The sequence below is a fragment of the Cebus imitator genome, unplaced genomic scaffold (genome assembly GCF_001604975.1).
Source record: "Cebus imitator isolate Cc_AM_T3 unplaced genomic scaffold, Cebus_imitator-1.0 Scaffold1022, whole genome shotgun sequence".
NCBI lineage: Eukaryota > Metazoa > Chordata > Mammalia > Primates > Cebidae > Cebus > Cebus imitator.
In genome coordinates, this window is record NW_016108337.1 from 53,334 (window position 1) to 63,508 (window position 10,175).

The following is a 10,175-nucleotide window of genomic DNA, read 5'->3' on the forward strand; positions in this document are numbered from 1 at the left end:
TGCAGTGAGGTGATCTCGGCTCACTGCAACCCCTGTCTCCTGGGTTCAAGCAATTCTCCTGCCTCAGCCTCTCGAGTAGTTGGGATTACAGGCACCCACCACCATGCCTGGCTAATTTTTGCATTTTTAGTAGAGACTGGGTTTCTCCATGTTGGCCAGGCTGGTCTTGAACTCATGAGCTCAGGTAACCCAGCCACCTCCGCCTCCCAGAGTGCTGGGATTGCAGGCATAAGCCACCGCACCCAGTCAATTCTGTTTTTTAAGCAAGTCATTTGGCAGGGTTGATTTGGGTTAGACACATGCTCTGGACTGTTCAGCATGCCTCTTCACTGGCTGCCGGTCATCAGATCATTTTCCCGTTATCGTCTGTTTGAGAGTCTGAAATTGAGGTGCTGGTGGAAGTTATACTCTTCCCCCCTGCTCCTCTGAGATAGAGTCTTGCTCTGTCGCCCAGGCTGGAGGGCAATGGTGCCATCTCGGCTCACTGCAACCTCCACCTCCTGGGTCAAGTGATTTTCCTGCCTCAGCCTCCCGAGTAGCTGGGAGTACAGGCACGTACCACCACACTCAGATGATTTTTGTATTCTCAGTAGAAATGGGATTTTACCGTGTTGGCCAGGCAGATCTCAAACTCTTGACCTCGTGATCCACCCGCCTTGGCCTCTCAAAGTGCTGGGATTACAGGCGTGAGCCACCACACCCGGCCCAGAAGTTAAACTTTTAAGAGCCAGTTCAGGGTTGCCTGGGCCTTTAGAAACAGGATTCAAGCGTCATGATCCACATTATGATATTTTGATGCTTCTATTTCCCTGCTACCCGAACTGACCTTATTCTCAGGTGCAGTTCCCATTGTGGTGACTGAGGTGGCACCAGTAACCCCAGGCACACAACCTGGCACCTGTGATTTCTGTGGGAAGCCTGAGTCTTGAACAACCGTTCCCATAAAACTCCTGGGTGAACCTGGTTGCTGGGTCTTGTGCCCACACTTGAATCAGGAGCTGCCGAACAGAGGGGGTTTTCTGGTTGGCTGGGCCTGGGTCCCTTGTTCACTTCAGTAGTGGGGCGGGCCTCATGGAGAAGGAACAGCAAGAGGGAGTACCCCATGGCCATCTGGGTGCAGCCACCCAGAGGCATAAGCGTCCTGTTTGTGTGGGGTGAGCACGGAGGTCAGGAGGGCAGTGCGGGAATGCCGTCCCTCTTAGGCTGAGGAATCTGAAACCAGGGAGTGGCAGTGGGGAGCCTTAGTGCTTTTTTTTAGCTGGAGTGGAGACATGCTTCAGAGAGGTTTGATTTGTTTGGAATATTAGGTTGGAGGCGGGAGAGACCATTGCTCACTTAGGGGATGTCGTGTGTTGACTAAGAATGCTCCTGTTTGTGGTGTCCTGCGTGGATGTTGCTGGTTGACTAAGCACGTTCCGGTTCGTGGTGTCCTGCGTGGATGTTGCTGGTTGACTAAGCACGTTCCGGTTCGTGGTGTCCTGTGTGGATGTCATTGGTTGACTGAGCACGTTCCTGTTGGTGGTGTCTTCTGTTTCTGCGGGTGCCCTAGATGTGCGTAAGACAGGTAAGGGGTGGAGGGGATACTGTTTTGCCCCAGGAAGGCCCTGCCCCTGGCCGTCAGCAGTTGGGTTGACGTGTGAGAATCAAGCTGGGTCAGCCTAGTCACCACTTGCATAGTGCAACTTCACCTCTGGGCTGGCCGTGAAGTGGTGAAATCATGCCCTTCCTGCAGCCCAGACCCAGGCAGGGGATCTGAAGGACCCGCTCTGCCCTGGGGCTCTTCTGCATTCGCCCCACACCAGGCTCCTAGGACTAATTGGGGCCTCCACCAGACTTGGTCTCAGTAATCTTTGGAGAGCCCGTACCTCTCTAGAACAAACTGATTGTTCTCAGCTTTTCCACGGCCATAAGGAAGTTATTATTTGTTTGTGTTAGTTTATTGAATGTTTTCCTTTTATGAAAAGGTCAAGAATTTGTATTCATGAGGTCAGGAGTTTGAGACCAGCCTGGCCAACACGGTGAAACCCTGTCTCTATTAAGAATACCAAAATTAGCTGGGTGTAGTGGTGTGTGCCTGCAATCCAAGATTACAGGAAAATCCTAAAAATGAAGGTCTTTTGTGACCTCCTACCTGCTAATCAAATATCGAAATCTGTTCTGGACAGAGTCAGTGGCCATGCCAGGAAGCAGGCCTTATCTAGGACATACTTGGAGATGGGACCTCCTGAGACAGTTTCTGTGGGGAGGAATAGGGGTGGGAGAAAGTTGCCCAGAGCTGATGGTCCTGGCCTGGCCACTGTCCCCAGAGCCTCAGCCTCCCAGGCCCAGGCTGTGCTGAGGATGCCCTGGCTCTGGAGTGGGACTGTCTGGGTCCCTACTGAACTGACCCAGCTGTTCCTCTTGCCCTGGAGGGCCTTGTGGTTCCTGGGTAGGGTGGCCAGATAAAATACAGGATGTCCACTTAGATTTGAATTGCAGATAAACAAACGTGTGGGCCCGGCGCGGTGGCTCACGCCTGTAATCCCAGCACGTTGGGAGGTCGAGGCAGGCAGATCACGAGGTCAGGAGATCAAGACCATCCTGGCCACCACGGTGAAATCCCGTCTCTACTAAAAAAAGAAGCAGGCAGAAACCAACTCTCCCCTTGGGAACACACCATTGCCCTACACTGTTGCTTGGCTGTCCTGCTGTGACCCAGTTAAAACTTCCTCAACGAGCTCACTGCTGCTGTCATATTCTCCGGGGGTGACGCCATCCCAGTACGCATGGCCTGAGCACCCACTGTGTGCGGGCTTGGGGGCGGAGACGTGGACGGTGAGCCCTCGGGCACACCGTGATGGTACGCAGCGCTTACAGATGAGGGGCAGGGAGGGACCGTGCGGTCGGGGTGTCTCTGCATGCAGGGCTGCTGCTGTGTGGTTTTCTTTGGTATGACCCAGTACAAACTTCCTCACAGACAGAGCACAGCACACTCAGTGCTGAAACCCGTAGGGCTGCCCTGTCCCTGACTGTCAGGTTACCCAATGATGCATTAAGGGACACCCCAGGGACTGCACAGTCCTAGCGGGCTTCTGAATTCAGGGGTCCTGGATTCTGACCCTGAAGGCAGCGGTTTCCAACACTTTTTCGTGTTCACCCAGGGAAGAAGTGCCTTTTACATCTTGAGGCAGCAAACACGTGATACCCGCCCACTCCGCATTATGTTTAATGATGTTTCCTAGTGTTTGTCCCTGGGTCAAGTATTTCACCAACTGTTTAATCTTCTCCACAAGCCCAGGTGGTAGCTACTGTCTTGTCCCCTTTATGCAGACAGAGAGACTGAGGGGTCCACCCACTCTGCCTTCCCTGCCCACCGCCTGCATGTCGGACCCACCAATGGGTACCTGCTTGGCTCCAGGAGCCCCACGCCAGAAACCCTTGGGCAAGGTACTTCACCTGTCAAGTCACAGAGAAGCACACAAAGTGAGGGCAGGTGTAGTGCTGGCTGCACTGAGGTGGCATCTACTGTGTGCCAGGCCCCCTTCTGTCCCCTTCACGGTGTCTCAGTCTCCAGAGCGTCCATTTGGAAGCAGACCTGGAGCCATCCAGGTTGCGGTGAGGCACCGAGGTGGCAGAGCCTGTGGAGATGAGCTTGCTTGCCTGGGGGTGGTGGCCGGGCCCCCAGGGGTGGTCCTGCCTCTAGGGGACCCAGCTTGTGGCTGTGTACCGCCACCCACTTCCAGCTCTGCCACCTGCAGGTGAAGGAGGAAGGCTCAGAGGCCTGGCCTCCTGGCCAGCTCTGTCTCTGCTGGGAGGTGCCCTGGCCGCACGTTCTTCCTGAAGGGAGGACCAGGCAGCAGATGCTGCTGAGAAAGCTCTGACAGGAAGTCCCTTGAAGTGTGGTCGATGCAGTCAGCAAATGTAGAAGACAACCCAATCCTGACCCCAATCCGAATTCTTGCTTCCCCAACCACATTTTAATCCTTGTCCTGCCCAGGGATTTTAAGGGCTGACCCCAATCCTGACCAAAGGGGAAGGATGGAAAAGGCAACAGCCTCCAGCCTCACCCCCACCCTCTATCCTCCCAGGTTTACCCCCTCCCCTCTCCTGGGTGTCTCCCAACTGGCTTGGCCCAATCCCACAGCCCCCATCGTCTTTCCCCTCCCACAGTGGCAAGCCCCTCCAAGTGACCTCTCCCTTGCCCCCCAGCACACAGTAGGTGCTCCATAAAGAACCCTGCCTTTCCTCGCCTCCAGTGTGATGCTGCACCCTCTCCATCGTAGCAGAAAGTGCGCGTGGGCTGTGAAGCCTACACGGACAGCATCGGTCGCTCTTCTGCAGACAGGCTGAAGTGTGGGGCCAAGTGCAGCAAGGACGCTGAAGCCGACATTTATGTAGCATTTATTTACGCACGGCACGCTAATCCCAACGGGAGCTGGAGCCGCAGCCCCGCCCAGCCCCACCGTGAATGCAGCAGGGGAACTCGAAGCCACAGGGCAGCCTGCACCCTTTCCTCCCACCCGGCACCACCGTGGCCTCTGCTGTCTCCCAGGAGCCCCTTGCCCCAGGTGCAGGTGTCTGACCATCCAGGAAGCAGGGCTGAGGAGCTCCCAGCTCAAGTCCAATTGCTGAGACGCACCCTGTTTTGGTGTTGCTGGGGCAGAGGGCTGATGGTGGTGCTGAAGGTTCAGGGTGGCGGTGGACCCGGGGGCCCAGCCTGGCCACGCCCCACTAAGTGACCGGGAGTGGCAGAGGTCAAGGCTGGACTCGGGAGGGGTGGGTCTGACACTCCTGAGGCATCCCGACTGGTCCCCGCTGAAAGGACCCAGCGTGGGCCCCTTGGGACTCCGTTTCCTGGCTTGGGCGCCCTCAGCCCCCAGGCACCCTCAGCTCAGGGCTCTCAGGACCTGGTAGGGGCACAGACCCCGGCGCCATTTCATGGGTTCCCACCTCCTCATGCCCCCGTGCTTTTCCATGAAATGGGATCGCCAGTGTGCTGGCAGGAACGGTGCCTGGGCATGGGGTACGCCCAGGACACCCAACACCGTCCGCAGGGTGGGTGCCGAGGAACCTGAGCTTTTGACATGGCGGGGATCGAAGCGTGCGCCAGGATTTTGAGTATTAGGAGAAAAGAAACACCCCTGTCATGAAGCCACGGGCCCTTTCCTGCTTTCGAAGATTTTTTTTTTTTAATTGATTATTTTTTGGGACAGAGTCTTGCTCCATCGCCCTGGCTGGAGTGCAGTGGCGCGATCTCGGCTCACTGCAACCTCCGCCTGCCGGGTTCCAGGGATTCTCCTGCCTCAGCCTCCCGAGTACCTGGGACCACAGGCGTGCGCCGCCACGCCCGCCTAATTTTTGTATTTTTAGCACAGAAGGGGTTTCACCATGTTGGCCAGGCTGGTCTCGAACCATTGACCACCCGTGACCGGCCCGTGTCGCCCTCCCGAAGTGCTGGGATGACAGCTGTGAGCCACTGTGCCGAGAGGTTTCAAGGTGCGCAGCGCGGATGCCACTTCCTGGGAGGATAGTGGGGGAGGCCCCTCCTGCGGAGCCAGAGCGCACTCTCCCTGCGGCCCCGCGGTCCTGCAGTTCACCGCCTTCCTACTCCACGTGGGGACCCTCGAGCCCGGCACCACTGCACGCAGCTGGGAAACGCTCACAGCCCGGGTCAGGGCCCCGGACTCCAGCCGGACGGTCCCCTTGGCGCCCACACTCTCGCCCCACCCGCTCCTCCGGTGCCACGGGCCGCTCCCCTCCCCTCTCCTTCCCTCTTCCCCCTCCCCACCCTCTCTGTCCCTCCCCTCCCCACCTCTCCTCTCCCAAGCCCCTCCCCCCTCCGCACGGGGCGGGCTCCGCGGCCACGTGACCCGCGGCCGGGCCGGGACGCGCAGGGAGCAGCGTCGGGGGCCGCGGGCATGCAGCGGAGGTGGGTCTTCGTGCTGCTCGACGTGCTGTGCTTGCTGGTCGGTAAGAGCTGCGGGGCCCGGGTGTGGGGACCCTCACGGGGCGGACACGGCCTCGGCTCTGCGCAGGTTCGCAGCGACCGGGAAGCTGTGAGCCCTCGTCCCTCCGCAGACCCCGGAGGCCGCACCTCTCTCCATGCGCCGCGCAGCGCGCACCTGCCAGGCCTCGGGGTCCCCGCATCTGGTTGAAGCGCCCGGGGCGCCGGGGCTGCCTCCCCACCCGGCAGCAGGAAGTGGCCCTGCAGGGGCCGAGCTCACCTCCCTCCCGCCGCGCTGGGCCTGGGCGGTGATTCACGCGGGCGGCGAGCCCCGGGGATGGGAGCGGCCACGGATCTCCCAGGACATCGGCGCCTCTGCCCCCGGGTGGGCGCTCTGGGTGCTAGCGGAGGGGCTGACCCGGCCCTGGCGCTCAGCGCGTCGGTGGGATTTGAACCCCTGCGCCTTGGGTGGGGAAGACACTTGGAGAGAAAAGCTGGGTCCCAGGCTTCGGGGCCTCGGGAGACCCAAACCTGTCCTGCGGGTTTTCCGCCAGATGGGGTAATCGGTGCCCCGAGGCCCCCCCAGGGTCCCGGGAACAAAGGCCTAGTGTTTGCTCTGTGGCTGAAGGGACAATGCCCCCCCCCCCGCAGTTCTGTCACCACGGGGGGGGGGCGGGGGTGAGCTCCTCCCCAGCCCGTTTCCTGGTTCTCTGGCCAAGCCCTCTGACTTCCGAAGTAGACCCTCGTTAGGGAGGGCAAGGGGACAGCACGAGGTCCCCGTAGGGTGTCTGCCAGCCCTGGGTGCCATGTCCTGAGCAGCTGTGCTGTCAGTTACTTAAACATGTGTGTGGCTCTTTCTGGATGCCAGGCGCTCAGCAGCATGCGGATAACGGAAACGGTTCCCTTACAGCGGCCTGTGAGGGAGGTGCAGCCTCGCAGAGTCGCCCGCTGGAGGCCACACAGCCGGGAGGTGCCGCCGAGGTGGGGTTGGGTGTGGCTGCTGTGTGCCCAGGGGTGGCGGCCCCGCCGAGGGCACCTCCCTCTGGGAGCTCCGGCCCATCGCAGTGCAGTCCACAGGTTCCAGACAGGGCTGTGGGGGCAGCTTGAGGGTGGGAAGCCTCCCGGGGGTCAAATGAAGAGAAGGCGCCTGTTCCGGGGACCCCAGGGCGAGCTTTCCAGGCAGAGGGAAGCCCGGGGCGGTTGTCATGGGGGTGTCTGAGTCTCTAGCTGGAGTTACTGGGGCAGGGAGGTCGGAAACGGAGGCCTACCGGTGTGAGCCTCCGCCTGTTGAGAGCCGCGGGAGCGGCTGGAGTCCTGTGACCCTGACCTTCCACTGCGCGGCAATTGCAGGAGCCTCCTCCCTGGTCTCTGCCCTCACTTACAGTGGCGCCAGCCGCCCCTGCGCCCCAGCAGAGGCCGGGCTCTTACATGGCAGCCCCCTCTGCCCCAGCACTCGCCTCTCCAGGCACCATGCCGGCTCCGAGCCCCCGCGCTGCCCGTTCTGTTCTGCATTCCCTCTGCCCTGTGAGGCAGATCTCTGCTGTCTTCACTGCATTATTGCCCCAGACTCAGCCAGCATCGAAGGCGTGCCGTGTCCTAGGACCCTTGCAGCTGGCATGCAGGGAGGAGTGTGAGGCTCCCTGTTCCTCCTCAGACTCTCAGAATTCAGAAGAGCCACACTCTTTTGTCCTTGCCCTGCTGGGCCAAAGGACGCCCTGCCTTCGTTTCTCTCTGGGGTAGACACCCCGCCCTTTTGCTGTGCACCTGCCGCGTGGAACAGGGAGCTGCCCCCGCCTCTGCTCTCTGTAGCTGACGCCGGCTTCCCTGGCCACCCTCGGCTCAGCAGGGCCCTGGAAGCCCCAGTGCCATGTGACACCTTCCCTAAGTGTGGAATTCAGGAGAATGTGCCTTTGATCCCTGAGTCACTGTGTGGCTGGCATGTGCCCTGGCATGAGGGTCAGTGACGGGCAGGGGCGAGCATGAAGGCACCTCCGCTGTGCCCCTGCTTTGGCCCTTTCCTGACTTCTCTGGCCAGCTCTTAGGTTGAAATAAGTCCCGCCTGTTTTAACAGATGTTTATTAAACATCTGCCCTGGCCAGGCTCTGAGCAGCCTCCAGGGTCTCTGTCCTGAACACAATAGGCCCCTTCTGGTGCTGGTGGGTGGAGTGGGGGAGATTAAGTCCAGTGTCCCACAGGTGACTGCATAATTCCACATGGGACAAGAGGGAAAAAGAGCAGACCTTCCCTTTTATTTTTATTTATTTATTTATTTTCTTTTTATAAATTGAGACAGAGTCTCGCCCTGTCTCCAGGCTGGAGTGCAGTGGCGTGATCCCGGCTCACTGCAAATTCCATTTTCCGGTTTCAAGCAACTCTCCTGCCTCAGGCTCCCGAGTAGCTGGATTACAGGCACGCGCCGCCATGCCCGGCTAAACCGACCTTTCCTTTTGTGAGAGGGATGCCGGTGTGGACAGCCGGGAGGGGAGATGAAACTGAGCGGAAGTGAGAGTCACTTTGCTGCCTGGCACTTTGTCTCACACCTGTGATCTCGGCACTTTGGGAGGCTGAGGCTGGGGGGTCGCTCCAGCCCAGGAGTTTGTGACCGGCCTGGTCAACATGATACCCGTCTCTACTTTTAAAAATAAAAATAAGATACTTTGGGCAGAGAAGTGCCTGTGCAAAGGCCCTGAGGTGAGCGTTTGCCCCGTTTGTTCGAGGAGCAGAGGGGAGGGTGTGAGGGGGAGAGGGCCTGGGGAGTTCGTGCTCATCTGAGGGCGATGGGAAAGGGGTGTCGCTTGGGCCCCCCATATGCTGTGAGAAGAGCTCTTCATTGCTGTCGGTGGGAGCAGAGGTGCGAGGCCTCGAGGCAGGGCAGGTGTGGGGGGCCCACGGCCCAGCCGGCTGGAGAACCTTGAAGCTCCCAGGCTCTTCTCCCCCTCCAGCGTCCCTGCCCTTCGCTGTCCTGTCGCTGGTGAACGCCCCATATAAGCAAGGATTTTACTGCGGGGATGACTCCGTCCGGTACCCCTACCATCCAGACACCATCACCCATGGGCTCATGGCCGGGGTCACCATCACAGCCACCATCATCCTTGTAAGGCAGGAGGGGTTCAGAGGGACAGGGAGGGGGGCGGGAAGGGGTATAGCCTTACCCTGGGCTCCTGATGGGGGGTGGCATGGAGGTCTGTGGGGGGCTGGGGGACACAGCCTTGCCCCGAGTGGTACTTGTGGGTAATAGGAACCCCCTTTTGTTTTTTGAGACAGAGTTTCGCTCTTGTTGCCCAGGCTGGAGTGCAATGGCAGGGTCTCTGCTCACTGTAACCTCCGCCTCCTGGGTTCAAGTGATTCTCTTGCCTCAGTCTCCCCAGTAGCTGGGACTACAGGCATGCGCCATCACACCCGGCTAGTTTTGTATTTTTAGTAGATATGGGGTTTCACCATGTTGGTCAGGCTGGTCTTGAACGCCCGACCTTAGGTGATCCGCCCGCCTCAGCCTCCCAAGGTGCTGGGATTACAGGCGTGAGCCACCGAGCCTGGCTAGGGCCCCTTTAGAGTCCCCAGCTCTGCAGCAGCCTTGGGGAGGCCCGTGGGGAGGACTGAGGCCCAGTGAGGGCCCATGGGCTGACCGGGACCCCTGCTGGTCGCTGCAGCTGCCCCACGGGGAGGTCTCGGCGGGAGAAGCCTACCTGGTGCACGCCGACTGACTCTATTCCCGCTCCAACTTCAACAACTATGTGGCTGCCGTGTACAAGGTGCTGGGGACCTTCCTGTTCGGGGCAGCCATGAGCCAGTTTCTGACTGACCTGGCCAAGTACACGATCGGCTGCTTGCGCCCCAACTTCCTGGCCATCTGTGACCCCGAGTGGAGCCGGGTCAACTGCTCGGTCTACGTGCAGCTGGACAGGGTGTGCAGGGGAAGCGCTGCTGACGTCACCAGGGCCAGGTGGGTGTGGATGAGCCTTCCCTCTGGGGGGCAGTGGGAGCTGAAGAAGCCCCAGAAGCCAGATGGTGAGGAGCCAGCAGGCAGGTGGTCAGGCAGGAGCAGGGCCCCAGGGCTCCGGGTGTCCCGCAGACAGCAGGAGGCGGGGGGAGCAGGCTCTGTCTGCCCTGAGTCTCAGCCCTGCCCCCTTCTGCGCTGTCTTCTTACCATCTCTACTGATAGGTCCTTAAACGTTTCAACTCATCATTGTCCTTTTTAAAAAATCAATATTGACTGACAAGCCTAGGGTAAGGTCAGACCAAAAAAAAAAAT

General features: G+C 59.6%; 1 protein-coding gene across 1 annotated transcript in view; it reads left to right on the plus strand.

Annotated features, from left to right (window-relative positions):
• Positions 1-5,820: 5,820 nt before the first annotated feature.
• The window catches only part of LOC108298632 (phospholipid phosphatase 2-like), a 14,668-nt gene continuing 10,313 nt past the window's right edge, over positions 5,821-10,175 (plus strand). The window contains 3 exon segments of the mRNA XM_017521267.2: positions 5,821-5,949; positions 8,866-9,017; positions 9,589-9,866. Coding sequence (XP_017376756.2) covers positions 5,898-5,949; positions 8,866-9,017; positions 9,589-9,866 — 482 coding nt within the window. The 5' untranslated portion in view covers positions 5,821-5,897.